Genomic DNA, 16423 nt, shown 5'->3' with positions numbered 1-16423 from the left:
TATCCAAGCATTCTGAACTGCAGCTGAGCTGTTTCTTCACATTTCCCCCCCAATCAGCCCATTTGGAAGCACAGGTCAGGCAGGACAGCTCCGATAAGCTCCAAAGCAGAGGTTACCGAGCTCACTCCCCTCATAAATCCCCATTTCCAACCTTCCCCTCCTTTCTGCTGATACAAGCCCCGGGGCTGTGCTGGAGAGGCAGCCAGGGGCCAGCTGTCAGCTGAGAGCCACAGGTGCTGCTCCAGCAGCGCCAACAGCAGCTCCGCCTGCGCCTCGGCTGCAGGAAAAATGCAAGGCACGAGATGGGAAGAGGCAGAGGAGAGCCCTCCAAAAGATGAGGTTTTTTTCCTTCCTATACAAATCCCTCTTCGATGACCATGTGGAAGTGTGTTTGCGTTCATTTTCAATCATCTCGTTGCACTTTGGCACAATCCCTTGACTTTCTCACCCGGACTGTGGAGGCAGGGAGGGTATAGCTGCAGACCATGGGTGTCCATCCTTTTCGCTTGAGTGAAGAGGAACTGTCTTTGGCCACGTCATTAATGTAGATAAGTAACAGAAGTTCTTTTATTTTATTGCATTTTCAATTAAAAAATTTTTAAAAAGGAGGGCTACAGAAACATCAAATTAGCAGGTTGGACACGTGTGCTGTTGATGAAGGGTAACTGAAGGCACAAAGCCGTTCTTTCTCGACACTGAGCACGGGGCTTTCTACCAAAAGCAAAACCAGTTTCAAAACCACAAAATGCTTTTGTTCCCTCTTCACTTCTAAGAAAAATTGCCTGCAGCACAACAACCTCAGGAAGCTGAATTGAGCGTTTTCATAGAATCATAGAATGACTGAACCATGTAGTGGTTGGGTTGGAAGGGACCTCAAAGCCCACCCATCCCCATCCGTGAGCTGGGTGCCCCCTGCCAGCTCAGGATGCCCAGAGCACCATCCATGTCCTTGGGCACCTCCAAGGGATGGGCAACCCACAGCTTCTGGAGGTTTTTGAGAAATGTGGAGATGTGGCACTGAGGTCAGTGGGCATGGTGGGAGTCAGTGGTTGAACTTGGAGATCTTCGTGGTCTTTCCAACCTTAATGATTCTATGGTTCTCTGGGCAGCCCAGACCAGTGCTTCACCACCTTCTGGGCAGAGAATCTCCTCTTAACATCTAACCTAACGCTCATCTCTTTTAGTTCTAAGCCATTCCTCTTTGTCTTATCACTACCTGCTCCCCTACTACCATCCCAGTTGATGCAGCCCAGGATTCCCCAAGCTTCCAGCCCCAAATCCATTCCCATTACCTCCATTGCCACGGCACCGGGTGGCGAGGAGAAGCCATGGGAATGTTCTGCAGGAGACATCCCTGCGTCGGCGATGAATCCCCCTTTGTGCTGTCAGTGGAGACACGAAGCGTTGTTCAATAGCAGTCCCTCGAGAGCAGCTCCCGGCACTCCCTGCTTCCTCTTGGCCGCTGCCCAGCGTTGTCTCTTTGTCCAATGCAGACTGGGGGATCTGCAGGGCAGAGAGCTGCTCGTCATGGCAAGCACCATGCAAACTTGTGAACCTGCAGGAAGAACCTCGTGGGTAGAAATAATTATTTTTACAGGTGCAAATTGGCTAATAAATAAGCATTCCAGTCTACTTGTGTTCCTTTAACCCGTTCATAAAATACCCCATCCACTTGGCTACCACCAGCACCGAAACCTCACAATGCCTGTGTTTTTGCACTGAATATCTGTAGTGCTTTGTTATTTTTTCAGTTGGCATCGCACGGTGCTTTGCGATAGCTGGAGGAACGTGGGATTTCCCTAGAATTCAGTCCAGCCTTCCCCACAGGCAGCACTCCAGCCCAGTGACTAAGGCCATGGTTCTGCCCCAGCAAAGCCAGCAGGAGCACAGATGGGGCCGCAGGGACTTTCCAGGAGCCCTGGAGGCTGTCACCGTGCTGTGATGTGTTAATCCTCCGCATCCCCACCCTTCAGCCTGGTGCTGACCTGAGAGCAGCCTTTCAGTGTCCAAAGGGGCTGTAAGAAAGAAGGGGACAGACTCTTCAGCAGGGTCTGTTGTGTTAGGATGTGGGGAAATGGTTTCAGACTCAAAGAGAGGAGATGAAGACTGGATGTAAAGAAGCAGTTTGTTACGATAAGGGCTCTGAACCATTGGCACAGGTTGCCCAGAGAGGTGGTGGGTGACCCATCCTTGGGGACACCCAAAGTCAAGCTGTGAGCACCTGATGGAGCTGTGGGTATCCCCATTTGCTGCAGACAGTGGAACCAGATAGTCCTTGAAGGTCCTTTCCAACTCAGACCATTCTGTGATTCAGTGATTCTGCTGTTCCACGTTGGTGTTGTTGAAGTCCAACAGCTCCTTCGTGTGCTGTGATGTGGGAGGCTGGGATGTGAAGGGGGTTCCTCCTAATAAACAACGAACATTTGCAGATGGAAAAGCAGAAGACCTTTCTGTGCACACGGAAAACTTTTTGGAGACCTTCCCCTGGGAGCCTGATGTAAGAAATGCAGACCTATAAACAGGCAATAGTACAAGCCTGAAAATAACCCAGACTGGACAAATAAGGGCTTTGTCAGTCTCAAACCTCCCTCTGATACATACTCTGTCCCTTCTGCCATAAATCTTTCCAGATTCTTCTCATAGTTTTTTTGGTGGATTTTTTTTTTTTTTTCCAAGAACTTTTACAGATAGCAAAAAAGCAAAAAAAAAAAAAATAGATGGAAAGATAAAATCGCTCCCTTAACTTGCAAAGTAAATCCAGCTAAAGTGCAAGATGAGAAATGTGGCATTGGTTTTCTGCTCTTCTGTCTGAGCAGTGAGGAGAAATGACAGCCCCAGGTGGGACCTCTGCAGGGATTTGGGTCTTCAGAGTGACCCAAGCAGGCTGGATAGTATTGCACCTCCAGTCTAAATGAGTTCCTTTGAGTCTTTCTGATAAGGCAAAACCAACTTCCCCTGGCCTTCATGTGTGTTGATGTCTTGCTTTGTGCGTCACATTGGCTTGTGCAGCCAGTGCAGCATAAGGTTACTGCAGTGCTAGGCACTCCCTTGCACTCCTTCCTTAGAAAGCAGCTTAGTTTCCAGTGAAATCAGTGACAAATCTACTGTTGCTTTCATTTAGGCCACGATTTTACCCTGTGTGTCTTTCACAAGTAATCAAAAAAACATCACGTTCCAATTCCCAGTGCCTTTTCTTCTTCGTGATGCTCTCGCCCAAACCCACGTCTCCCCGTGGGGTCAAGTACTTCTTTCTGCTTTCAGTATTACTTTTCCCACGAGGCATAATGGCAACTTCACCAAAATAAGCGATTTTGAATGGACTTGTCTGTGGCTGCTGGTGTGGGAAGCTCCTTGGGCTTTGTGCTCTGCAGTCACCCCACTGGGTGGCATCAGGGGCTGAGCGATGGGCCGTGGGATGGTTGTGTGCATGGGCATGGGCAAACAGGGACTTGGCACTGGGTTGGATCCAGTGGTTTCTTCTGCTTTTCATGGAAATATTCAATATTCTTAGCTGGGTATTTTGTGGTCCCTCTGGGAGGAGCTTGTCTCTTCATTCAGGCGGGTTTAGTTGTGATGCTGGTAGGACCCAAGCCTCTTGCTGTTACCTTTCATCAGTAGAGCTGTGGTGTCAGGTCATCAAAATATACTTTTTAAAGAAGAGATTTAGGATTATAAGGCAATGATGTGATCTCTTGCAAGCTGAAGCATGGCTGCTTTATAGAAGGCATTACAGAATCACAGAATGGCCATGGTTGGAAGGGACCTCAAGGATCGTGAATCTCCAACCCCCCTGCCACATGCATTGGGTCAAGGCTATTCATTCTGCTCACAGTGATGCTAGGAGAAGAGCATCAGACTTGGAGGTTATTAGGAAAGGAAGAGAACGTGATAATTGAGCCTTTTATAACTGATACCAGCATCCAATAAACATGTAAGGACATGATTAGTGGAGATGGTGGGGATGGACTGATGGTTGGGCTTGATTATAGAATCATAGAATGGCCTGGGTTGATAAAGGACCGCAATGATCATCCAGTTTCAAACCCCCTGCTATGTGCAGGGTCACCAGACCCAGAGCCACTTCCAGCCTAGCCTTGAATGCCTCCAGGGATGGGGCATCCACAACCTCCTTGGGCGATCTCTTCCAACCTTAATGATTCTGTTATTCTATGAAGTGGTCACAGATGGTCATGAGTCGTCTTCCCCTTTTCATCCCCTGCCATGCTTTGGGTTTTTACAGGCAGGTGTTGCTCTACAGGAGACACAGCAGTAGCAATGCACCATGCTTTGCACCCATGTCGTGAGCCAACGTGATGCTTCTCATCCGTTGTTGGTGATGGGTCTGCAGATGCTCTGGAGAGCCCTATTCAAGCCTTCCTGATGCTCTCTGGTGTTGCCGAGAGTAAATATCGCAGGGGATGAAAAGGGAGGAGATAGTGGTGTGGAGGATGTTGTATTTTTACTGGATGAAGGGTTTCAAGCTGACATCTGTAGACCTTGAAACAAGGGGAGAGTTCGTCTTCAGGATCGGGTTGGTTTCCCTTACACCATCTGGTTGCTGCGTAGCTGTGAGTCTTGTGCCAGCCTGCCTCTGGCAACAGCTATTTTATAAATATATTTCCATAAATACCAACAGTTTAAGCATGAACTCAGCCTGAAGGAGTCAGGATATTAAAAAGCAGAGGGGCTGAGACACAGAGGAAGATGTAGCCACAAGAGCAGAGGCAGCAATGGCACTTTTACACCAGGATGTGCCTCTCTCACCCAGCAGGCATTGAAAATAGCTGTGCCATCAGTTCTGAAGAGGAAAAAGTTAGCAGAGCCAGGTATTGCTTGAAGTCAGGAATGCAGGAAGGTTCATCTGTCCTGCAGTGGTTCCTGGCCTTTGTGTCTTCAAGGGAAGAGGTGGGGAGAGGTCCTTGGGGCCAAATGGTCCCGTGTCAGCTCAGCCCTGTGATACCCTCCCATTGTCCATAGGATAAGTCTCTATTCTCTGCATTACTTTTCACCTTGAATCTTCCTTTCCTGCCACCGTTTTCAGCTCTAGGCACCGTGCATCACCTCCCAGGTCTGTGCACAGCCCATGGTGACACAGACAGCAGTTTCCATTCCCAGCGCAGCCATGTTCATTGGGGTTTTATATAAATATATATATATACATATACACGTGTGTGAATGCATAAAACCAGACTGCTTTCCTGTACCTTTCTCTGTACCTTTCCATTCTCCACTTCTGCATTCGTGCAAACACACAACTTGAGCACAGACAGCTCTCCTATGTGCACTCTTTGCAGCTGCAGGCTTGCAGCTGAGCACGCACTTATTGCATTTCCCTATCACCGCAGTAAAAGCTCCCTTTTCTTTTCCCCCCCTCTTCTTTTCCTTTCCTCCAGTGTGCGCCCTGTCAGCTTTGATTTATAGCCTTGAAAAGCAGACTCTGGTTTGAAGAATTAATGGTATTTGCATATTTTATTTGGAATCTCCCCTGGAAGGCGGCTGCAGCCGTGGAGCTGCCCAGCGCCGCCGTGCAGACGCTCTTCTCCTTTCCTTATTTCTTTTTTTTTTCCTGGTGTCATTCAGATTTAGCAGCAGAGGTGAAAAGTTTAAACAGTAAAAGCAATAAAACCACATTTATGTGACAGATAAATCGTCCAGAGACAGCTCCCTCTTGCAGCACCTTTCTCCCCTGGCTCCGACCTGTGCCTGTGGCTGAGCCCTGCAGTGCCCACTGTGCTCAGCCTCAGGCACCCTCAGTGCTGCTTGTGCCCTTCCAAGGTCCAGCCTGGGCAGGTTTGTGTTTAGGATGGTGCTTATTTACAATCATAGAATCATTCAGATTGGAAAAGAGCTCTAATATCCCCAAACCCAAACCCCAACCCATCCCATCATTCCTACTGACCACCGCCCTCAGTGCCACATCTCCATGGTTCTTGGGCACCTCCAGAGATGGTGACCCCACCACCTTCCTTTGCAGTCTGTGCCAGTGCCTGACAGCTCTTTTGGAGAAGAAATGTCTCCTAATACCCAACCTGACCCTCCGCTGGCCATCACCTCTTGTCCTGTTGTTACCTGGGAGCAGAGGCCAACCCCCACCTCGCTCCATCTTCCTTCAGGCAGTTACAGAGCCATGCGGTCTCCCCTGAGCCTCCTCTTCTCCAGACTGTCCCATCTCATTCCCTCAGCCTCTACCCATAAGATCTGTGCTCCAGATCCCTCGCAGCTCTGCTGCCCTTCTCTGGACACACTCCAGTGCCTTGATACCTCTGTTGTAGTGAAGTGCCCAAAACTGAATACAGCACTTGAGTTGCAGCCTCACCAGCACCTTTGCACGCTGTTAATCACAGCCCCTCGTGCTTTTTTCTCCTTAACCCACTTCTAACCTTCGCCTTCTTATTTCTACCCCTTTTTTATTGCCCTACAGGGCATCCTACACCCATTCCCAGTGCAGGACAGACCTGCTGGAAGCACTGTGGGGTGGAAGGAGCACATGAAATCATACTCTGGGCTGCGGCTTTAGGGCGCCCTTTGGATAAAAAGACACCCAACAATGTGCAGCCCTGGTTTGTAGCCGACCTGCAGCACAAAACCTTGGGCTGGAAGAACCCTCCAAGGTCCCGGCTAATCCGTCCCCCCCGCCAGCGCTGGGGATTGTTCCCGACAGCTTCTTTTCTTTGCCCTGACCTACATAGTCAAAAAGAATCTTGTTGCACATTTTTGTTTTGTACCTTGAGGTCTTCGAGGAGCCAAATCCCCGTTCTTTGCCGGGCGGGTTGTGTTGTTAAACAGCGCCTGAGCCTTCAGGAAAACCATGGAGACGCGGGGGCACAATGAGGCCTCTATGGCCCTCGCTTCGCCTGGGGGCGGCCACGGGCAGACAATACCATGGGGCCCTTCCTTATGGGGCGGGCGCCGGGACGCTCGGCTGCTGCCGATGAAGACGTCGGCACTTGGCAGCCCTGAGCCACAATAGAGCGGTCACAGGGACAGGGGGAACCGTGGCTGCTTGTCATGAGCCGTGCGTTCCCCTCCAAGGCCTTCCAATACTTGAAGGGGGCACATAAACGGGAATGGGAACGGCTGTTTATGAGGGTGGATAGCAATAGGATAAGGGGGAACGGCTTCAAACTGAGACAGGGGAGGTTGAGGTTGGATATGAAGAGGAAGTTTTTCCCACAGAGGGTGGTGAAGCACTGCAACAGGTTGCCCAAGGAGGCTGTGGATGCCCCAGCCCTGCAGGCATTCAAGGCCAGGCTGGATGTGGCTCTGGGCAGCCTGGTCTGGTCCCTGCACATAGCAGGGGGTTGGAACTGGATGCTCATTGTGGTCCTTTTCAACCCAGGCCATTCTGTGATGATTATGCAAAAACACGGGCACTGTTGTAGAACCATAGGCTCATACAACGGTTTGGGTTGGAAAGGACCCTCGAAGGCCATCTGGTCTCACTCCCTGCAGTGATCAGGGACACTTACAGCTCCATCAGGTGCTCATCCAGCCTGATCTTGAGGAATTTGGGGCACCACCACCTCTCTGGGACACCTTCCAGTGTCTCACTGCCCTTATTGTAAAACACTTTTTTCTCAAGTGCAATCTAAATCTCCCGTCTTTGTGTTTGAAACTGTTTCCCCTTGTGCTATCGCAGCAGACCCTGTTACAACCTTAAAAAGCAGATTTAAGCACATCTGCACCATGGTTTTTGAAAACCGTTTCTTAAGAAAGCTGGGACTTCCACTGTCTGCTGAGAAGCAGGAAACATCATAGGTAAATGTCTCAGTTCATTCTCTTCCTGTATCTCAAGTACCACCCCTGGTATACTAAGGGACATGGTTTAGTGGGGTTGTGTTGGTGGTGGGTTGGACTGGATGATCTTGGAGGTTGTTTCCAACCTTGGTGGTTCTGTTATTCTATTCTTTGATTCTGTCTTTAAGTTGGGAAACACCTCTATGATCATCTATCCAACCACCAACCCATCCCCACCACCATGGCAGCACCAGATGTGCTGGTGTCTTCCCACAAGGCTCAGCATCCCCAGCCATATTGAATGGGAAGTTGTCATGGGTCAGGAGAGAAGGGAGCCCACTGCGGTGTGGGGTATGTGGGAGCTCTCCCTTAGGTCTGCTGCCTTGAAAATCACAAATCCCACTGAGGTGAAGCACTGCATCTCTTTTCAGGTTCTGCCCACAACTTTCTTGGGGTGCCTCAGTCTTCGTACCCTCCAGCAGGGTAGCACATCAGGCATGCAGTATGGCTCAAGAAGGTTAAGACTGCAAAACATGGCTTTTCTGATTAACACCACCTGCTCAGGACCTTTGCCATGATTCAGATAAGCCACCTGCTTGCTCACCACCTCATTTTTGTTTGTTTTTCTTCCCTGCAGCTCCTGGATCTGTTCATCCAGTGGGACTGGTCGACGTACCTGGCTGACTACGGGCAACCCACCTGCAAGTACCTCCGGGTGAACCCCACCACAGCTCTCGTCCTGCTGGAGAAGTGAGTGCAGCAAGGGGCACCCCGACACTTCAGCCCCAGATGAAGGTTTCAGAGCAGTGGGAGTGCAGACAAAGTCCTTCTTTATCCCACTAAGCTCCAGTTTTTCTATCAAGAAGCATTGATTTGGTTAAGGACTTTTATTTTTGCTTCATTCTTAAGGAGAGTTTTCCTCATTCTATGACAGAATTCCACTAGCATCTCAAGCTAGCCCCCAAAATCATATGAAAATGGCCAGCCTGCAGGCACTTATAGCTCTGTTTTCTGGTTCCATCAAGAGGGTCGTACACTAAAATCCCAGCTATGGGACAGAAAGGATATCTTCAGGTGGCTCCAAGGTTCTTAGAGAGGATAGGACCCATGTTCTCTGCTAAGGGTGAATCTCAGTTTCATTGAAGCCTGCACTTGCCCCAGGAGGTAATGTGCAAGCCAACCATGGAGCTGTGCTGAGGAGCAGCTGACCCCAATGGTCATATCCATGTGTCCTCTGTGGAGAGGTGAGATGCACCCTGGAGCACAAAGAGGGTTTGGCAGTCCTCTGAGCCCAGTCCACGCTCTGAGCAGCTCACAGTTAATAATTCCAGACTTGGAAAATCCCAACCCACATGGTGAACTTGGGCATGGAAGCAGCATGTTGGCTTCAGTCCCAAATAGTGGGGTTCACTGCCCTGGTAAGCCCTCCAGCACGTACCTGCTGTCAGAGACAAGTGCCACCAAGTCACTCTTCCTCACCAGGTCACTCATCCTCACCAGGAGGATCAGCCCTGCTCTGCCCTCTTTCCTTCCATCACACCTCACCAGCAAAGTAACAAGCCCAGAAGAATAATTCCTGATTTCCTCATTCTGTGGCCACTCCATGGCTGGGTCTGGCATGGAGGAGTGGGCAGGATGAGTGAGCTGGTGGTTGGGTTTTGGTTTGGTTTAACGTGAAATCAGATCCTTGGGTGGAATTTGAATTGTTTTTCAGAGTACCTCTCGCTTCTGTTGCACGTAGAGTAGAAGATGCCCAGTTTGATGTTGGGGTGAAGCCTTTAGAAGCATAAACTGGGTGTGCTTTGAGGCTTTGGATGTGGGTCTTTGCTGTCTGCAGTCCACTCAACTGCACCTCCTCCCTTCCCTGGCTCATTTCACATCAACCCACAGCATCCAAAGGCTGTCAGTCTGCACCCAGGGTCTGCAGTGGAGCACTGTGTCAGTGCAGAATGCTTTTATACACCATAGCCGTATTTTATATGCGCATCGTGCAATACGTTGCATCATCTGCAGTATATTTGCAGCCCTCCATCCATGGTGCAAAAGTGTGCAGTATATTCAGAGCTATCCATAAAGTGGAAAAAAAAAAAGAAAGCTGAACGTTTGGACACGAAGCAGCCGGGTTGTGTAACTTGTTCTCATGATTATCTCTTTTCCTAATCACACATCTCCCATAGGATATCACGAGTGTAAGTATGCTGCTTGCTTGGGCTTTTACCCTCACCTTGCAGTGACTTTATTGTTTGATTTAAATGGAGCACTAAATGATCTAAATGCAAGCTGCCTTTGAAACAGTTCCCTCTGGTAACTCTATCGTCTCAAATGCACTAATTAGAACTAAAAGAGGAGCTTTTACTGCCTCGCTTTTTTTTTTCTTTTTTTTTTTTTTTCTCTTATAGATTAATTTAAACAAAGCTTGGCTCTATTTAAGGCGGTGTTTGTTGACAGGGGTGGGGACAGCATTGAGCTCTCTCCTTCCCTTCCTCTTACTTTTAATTCCCGGGCCAGCACAGAGGGACCGCATTACACAACCAGCCTCAGCTATCCTGAGGCTCTGCAGGCACAATAGTGTGGAACCCCTAAAGATCTGCCTCTATTTCCAGCCTGTTCTTGGTGTTAGGATGCATAGCTCTATCTAGAACCACGTCGTCCAGCTCTTGTAGCCCAAGGCTGGAAAAGAATGGGGCTGGCACATGGCACCCCAGTGTTGACCCCCATGATGGTGGTGAGGCACTGGAGCACATGGCCCACAGAGGTTGTGGATGCCCCATCCCTTGAGGTGTTGAAGGCCACGTTGGATGGGCGGCCTGATCTGGAGGTTGGCAACCCTGCTTATGGCAGGAGGTTGGAACCAAACGATCTTTGAAATCCCTTCCAGCCTTCGCCATCCTATAATCCTATGAGTCTATGATAAACCTGGCTTTTTTTAAGGCTGTTTCTCCATCCATGGCCTCGTGCCTCCAAGCTGCCCTCCCAACCCAACCACCTGCTGGGAGTCCCTCATGCTGACACCGTCACCCTTTGGAGAAACCCTTTGGACCCCGCTCCATCCCTGCAGGCACACACGGGCACAGGCTTGCTCTTGCTCTACGAGCAGCATGAGCCCTGAGTAAACATGCTGCGTCCCAGCCCTGCTCCCTGACAGCAACACTAATGCAGCTGGTTGGCACCCAGCAGTTTTGTAACCCTCTTCTCTATAGAAAAGATCCCTCTCACCTTGAGTGACAGTTGGGTGTAGGTGGGAAATGCCCATTGCACACAGTGGGGAAGCACGCACCCGTAGTTGTTGCAGGACTTTGTGTTCTGCAGGCATGTTCCTCATTGGGGAAGTGGGGCTGGTAGCAGCATGGCGCCTCCAAATCCACATGGGAGATACCAGCAGCTCCTGTTTCATCCCATTTGTGATGGGTTCAGTGCATTGCCAGCAGTGCTTGGTCACCCCGACCCCACAGCTTTCTCCTTGCAACTCCTTCCCAATCACTCAATACACCCCAAGATTTCCTTGCATAAAACGTGCAGTTCTTGAGAAACATCTCATGGAAATAAATCTGCACCTGAGCATCTTCTGTGAGATTTTGGGGCTGCTAAGGCAGAGGATGTCAGGCCTTCCTTAACTTACAGGTATCACCGGGCAGAAGAAACTCAGTGCTTTTTTGCCCATGGGGTAGCCACAGGTGGAGGTTTCTCAAGGTGCAGGTTTGCTTCCAGCACATCTGATGTCCCTGCACAGCCTGTGAGATGGAGATGGAGAGCTCTCAGCTCTATGGGAAGGTGTTTGAGGGAGGGGTGATGTCCTGCAGCAGGGTGGTGGTTGCCAAAATTCCCAATGCCGCAGTACCTGTAATCTGTGCGACTCAAAAATCCCCTCTTTCTGTCTGGTTCTTGCAGGGGAGCAGCTGGCAACCTGCTTCAGTTTAAAAAAAAAAAAAATTACATGAAGAGAAAAGAAGGAAAAAAAAACCAAAAAGCCAACAAAAAACCACCAGCTTATTTTGCTGAATAAAATTGCTCCAAGCTATCTGGTTACTGTTGGGAAAGCAGCTCGGTTATAATCCTGTGCCTTTGGGCACTTATAACTATAGCAAATTAGCCTTTGGGATGAGGTTGTTATCATGTTTTCAGTTCCAAGCTGGATGGTTTTTGGAACATTTCAGATTCCCTTTGGCTCCTTTTTATGAAGACTGAAGCACGGAAAATTGTAGATATATTTTTTTAATAGGTTAAATGAGCTTGAAGAAGTTTGTTTTGTGCTCTGATAACGCAAAACCCTTCTGATCTGATAAACTGCTGTGCTTCAAGGGCCCATCATCTCTGTGTCCCGGTCACTCTATGCTTCATTGAGGTACCCAGAGCCAAAAACACAGGCCAATGTGGCTCATCCAAAGCCATCTGCCTCTGCCAGATCTGATTTACCAGGAAAACCAGTTACAAATTAGGGTATTATGGAGAGCAGTGCCCAGCAGGCTGGGTGCTTGGAGCCCAATGCCTTTAGGCTCTGCTGATGTTGACCCTTATGGGGTGGTTCCACTCCCCAGCAACGCCCTGCTTGAGCCATGCAATGAGATGTTGGCCCCCCAAAATGCATCTGCAAATGCAAATGTGCATGAATGCCAAGCTTTGCATGCCAGAGAGGAATGGAGCTGCCCCGGTGTTGGGAGTTGGACTTGATGATCCCCTGAGGTCCCTTCCAACCCCTGTTGTTCTGTGTTACTCTGGTCCTGTCCCAGCACTGTGCCTTGTTGGCCCTGAGCTTAAGGACCTCATGGAGACCGATGCAATTGAAAGAAATACAAATCTCCCTGGGGTTTGTAAACTGGAGGAAGGAATGTTGGATTCCTTCCTTGAACATGGTGTAAAGTTAAGTCCACGAGTCCGAAACTTTACGGCCGCCCCAAAAGCTGCATCTCTTGGCCGCATGCAATGCTCCATGTCAAAAAGAACCATTAACGCTGTGGATTTTGTGCTAATTATTTAATTTCCCGACCGTCCTAATATTACAGCACTCTCATTTACCATGTACAGACATTGGAACATGTAAGAACGTTCTGGATGGAGCTCTGAGCATCTGGTGGAGCTGTAGGTGTCCCCATTCATTGGAAGGGAGTTGGACCAGATGGCCTTTAAGGGTCCCTTCCAACTCAAACCTGATTTTATGAAGGGGAGGATGAGAGGCGTGAGGGGCTCAGGATTGGTGCAATGCCTTGGCTTTGAGGCAGGTGACACGAGCTGGGGTTGGGCCCTTGGGGTGGATAAAGCTTGGGGCTAGACCCAAGGCGATGGTCTGTAGATCTACAGGTCTACAGATCTACAGCCCATCTCCTCTTTGCTCTACCAGCCACGAGCTTCTCTTGGTGCACCCATAGCACCGCTGCATGTACTGTAACCTCTGTGTTCTCTGCTCAGGATGAGGGACACGAGCCGGAAGAACAATGTTTTTGCCCAGTTTCGGAAGAACGAGCGGGACAAGCAGAAGCTGATAGACACAGTGGCCAAGCAGCTCCGCGGCCTCATCAACAGCCATCACTCATGAGGGACCCACAGCCTTCCCCACGCCTGGACTTGGGATCCTTGTTCAAAGAGAACAGATGTATTTTTGTATTCGCCTGTATAGTATGGATGAAACCCACTGTTAGGACAAAACATTGTTAAATAATCCCGGGGCAGGTAGGTGGCACGCTGCTGGTGGAGAGGAGGTGGTGTCAGCAGTCACCATTCTGAACTCCTATTTTCAGGGGTTTGCAAAAGCAACGGGAAAACCTGAAGCCTGAGCGAGAAGTTCACACCCAGACGATGGGTTGGTTGGGTGTTTTTTTGTGTGCGTGTGGGTGGGTTGGGTTTTTGGTTTTTAATTTTTTCATTTCTTTTTTTTTTTTTGTAAGCCAAATTCAAAGAATTGGTTTGACTTCCTTTTGTTAAGTTATTCAGCTGCAGAAGAACAAGGGATCACGAGAAGCATAGGGAGGAGCTGTGGTTTCAGGTTCTTCTCATTGGCTCTGCTCGAAGGAGCACGCATTCAGAAGGAGGGTCGCTCCTTAGCTTGCATGTTGGGTTTGTGTAGGAGGAGAAGCAGTGATTTCTCAGCCCCTCTGCCCTTTTCCCATAAGGGCTGATTCCCACCCTGGTTTGGAGGTGGCTCCTGGGAGCTGTGATCCTTTGGTGTGTGTGGTGGCACTGCTCAGAGCTGATGCACCCCAAGCTTTTCTTCTGGGACCTGGTGGTGTCTTGAGGCCCTGCACTGGGTATAAAAGGCCTTCAAGAGCTGCCTCATTGCATAGGAGAAGCTGGGGTGCCTTATGGGGCCAGTATGGGCTGGGTGCTAGGAGAGAAGTGTACAACACTGCTTTGCTTTTCCTTTCCATGCTGACTTGCAGTTCTGCTCTCCCATCCTCCCTTCCTGCTGCCATGGTGCCACGTCCCTGTGCCTCCAGCACATCCCTCCAACATGGGGACGTCCCCCAAACGTGGGGTGCAGGAGGTTCCCCCTGGAGTAGCATTGTGCACCAGCAGCCTGGCTCTGAATGACAGAGCTCCGCTCTGCTCTGTGATCCTGAGCTACCCGTGCATCATCAGCCAAAATCAAGGCAGTCTTTGAGGACCACGTCACGCTATCAACAGGATGTTAATCCCGGGCTTCAGGTTACAGAGAGAAGGGACTTTTGCCCCTATCTTTTCATTCCCCTTTTGACTCTCCTTACCGCAGGTGAAAGCTTATCCGGCCGCTTCCCCCACTGCCAAATCCTGACGCTGTGCTCAAGGGAATTCAAAACCCTTATTGTGAATGGCAGGGCCCTTTCTAACACCATTCAAATGCGTGGGGCTGTTGGCTCTCAGACCACTTGTGGAAGCTGCTGGGTGGTTCTGAAGCCCCTGTGGGGCTCTGTTCCCCTTCAGCTCCCCATTGCAGGGTCCTGACCTGCACAGGGACAGGATTTGTCCATGTGTCACCCAGCTGAGGCTGCAGAAGGGGGCATTTGGGCTCTTTGCTTTCTGCCCATGAGCACTTCTGGCTTTGTATTTTTGGCTCCATTCACACTCCAGCTCTGGATGCACAAGGCAGTGATATGTCACTTTCCTTCTTTGTTCCTCAGCCCTTTTGGGAAGGGTATATGAACCCTGAAATAGGCACATTGCTAGCAATGAGCTCGTGGGGTTTTGTCCCTTCACCACAACCTCCAGCCACCACAAGCAGTGCATTATTTCCATTAATACCAGGGAAGAGCTGGAACTTGGCTTTATGGCTCCTTTCTTTGAGAGCATTGAAGGATACTTTCTTTGAAATACATACAAGAAGGATGGGAAAAAAAAGAAGCAGATGGATGACAGTTGTGTGGCCAGCAAGGGACCGTATGATGTGATCCACCCAAGGGGACCCTCCAGCTAGGGACAGGTGACAGGGGACACGTGGTGGCAGAAGCAGGTGGGACCATCTGCTTTGAGCATCCTTTGAGCAGCAGAGCTCAGAGATTGAAGCAAAAACCCAACGGCGGGAGGAGGAGGGAGGTTTCAGTGCACGAGGCACTCAGTGAAGGGCCATCCAGTCACAAGCACTTTAAAACACTTCAGAATCACGCTGCTACAGATGCTGGCAACGGCATAACAGAGCATCAGCAAGCATGACAAATAGAGCACTCTGGTGTTTCCAGTTTTTATTAGTGGGAGGATAGACTGTCAAACCCAATTTCTAATAGCATTTCTCAGCCGCTGACATCGCTGCTGGATGAGGAGGTGCCTTTTGCACACTGAGGATTTTCCTCCAGCAGGGAGAAGGGAGCAGGACCAGGCAGCATCACCCCCATGAGCTGGGGAAAGCAGCCTGCTCCTGGCTTGGAATCTGGGGGTTTTTTTTATCCCCAAGGAGCAGCTCCTGTATTGCATTAAGTATCCCAGAGTGGCTGTGGCTCAGGGTGAGCTCTGCTCCAGGGAGTGGGGCTGGCAACTGGGATGTGCTGCTGGGAAAGCTCAGCCCAGCCCCATCAGATTCAGGGAGTTTCTGATTTTGGGAGGTCAAGCACCTAACCACAAGTCACATCACGGGCATGAAAAATGGAATTTTGGTGCTCTGGTCCTAATTAACTTTTTGTTCCGAGAGATGCACGTCCATCCCTTCAAAATAAAATTAATCTTTTAAACAGACTGCTTAAAAATCCCTGGAAGACGTTTAAAGTCCCCTCTAAATCGCTTACTAATGACTGGTATCCTCTGATACGGATGGTATTGCTTATGAGGGAAAGGTTGTTGCTATAAATTTGTGATCTGGGGGGAGGTAGGAGCTGAACCCGCTGCTGTAACCATCAGTTTGCAATCCCCAGAACAAATAATGCTGCTATTAACACATCCATGTACATACGTTGGTCATTCCTTAGGTTTTAAAGCAATGGCTGTAGTAAGGAGTGGGTGAGCCTCCCTCTCCCTGTAGCTTGGCAAACAATTCAGCACCGTTGGATTAGAAAAGAAAAAAAAAAAGAAGAAAAAAAAAAGAAGAAAAACAAAGAAAAACAAAGCTTGCCTTCCTGAGAAACATTCACTTCTCTTATTTTCCTTAAAACCTCCTTGGAATAGTTTTTTGGGGCACCTCTAAGGCACCAAGCTGCAGAGCAAATCATAAAGGGAACAACTTTGAACACTCCCTCCTCCATCTCTATCCCAATCTCCATTACAATCCCAACCCCAATCCCCACTGCTGTCT

General features: G+C 49.5%; 1 protein-coding gene across 3 annotated transcripts in view; it reads left to right on the top strand.

Annotated features, from left to right (window-relative positions):
* The window catches only part of EXOC6B (exocyst complex component 6B), a 245126-nt gene extending 229258 nt beyond the window's left edge, over positions 1-15868 (top strand). For all 3 annotated transcript variants that reach the window (XM_042811691.1, XM_042811690.1, XM_042811689.1), the window contains 2 exons: positions 8375-8487; positions 13141-15868. In XM_042811691.1, the coding sequence (XP_042667625.1) occupies positions 8375-8487; positions 13141-13267 (240 nt within the window). In that variant the 3' untranslated portion in view covers positions 13268-15868. The remainder of the gene's footprint in view (positions 1-8374; positions 8488-13140) is intronic.
* The last annotated feature ends 555 nt before the right edge of the window (positions 15869-16423 follow it).

This window comes from Centrocercus urophasianus, unplaced genomic scaffold (genome assembly GCF_019232065.1).
Source record: "Centrocercus urophasianus isolate 14NV4802_14NV808 unplaced genomic scaffold, USGS_Curo_1.0 seq_13, whole genome shotgun sequence".
Lineage (NCBI taxonomy): Eukaryota > Metazoa > Chordata > Aves > Galliformes > Phasianidae > Centrocercus > Centrocercus urophasianus.
Note: the sequence above shows the minus strand (reverse complement) of the source record. Positions and strands in the feature narration are given on the sequence as shown.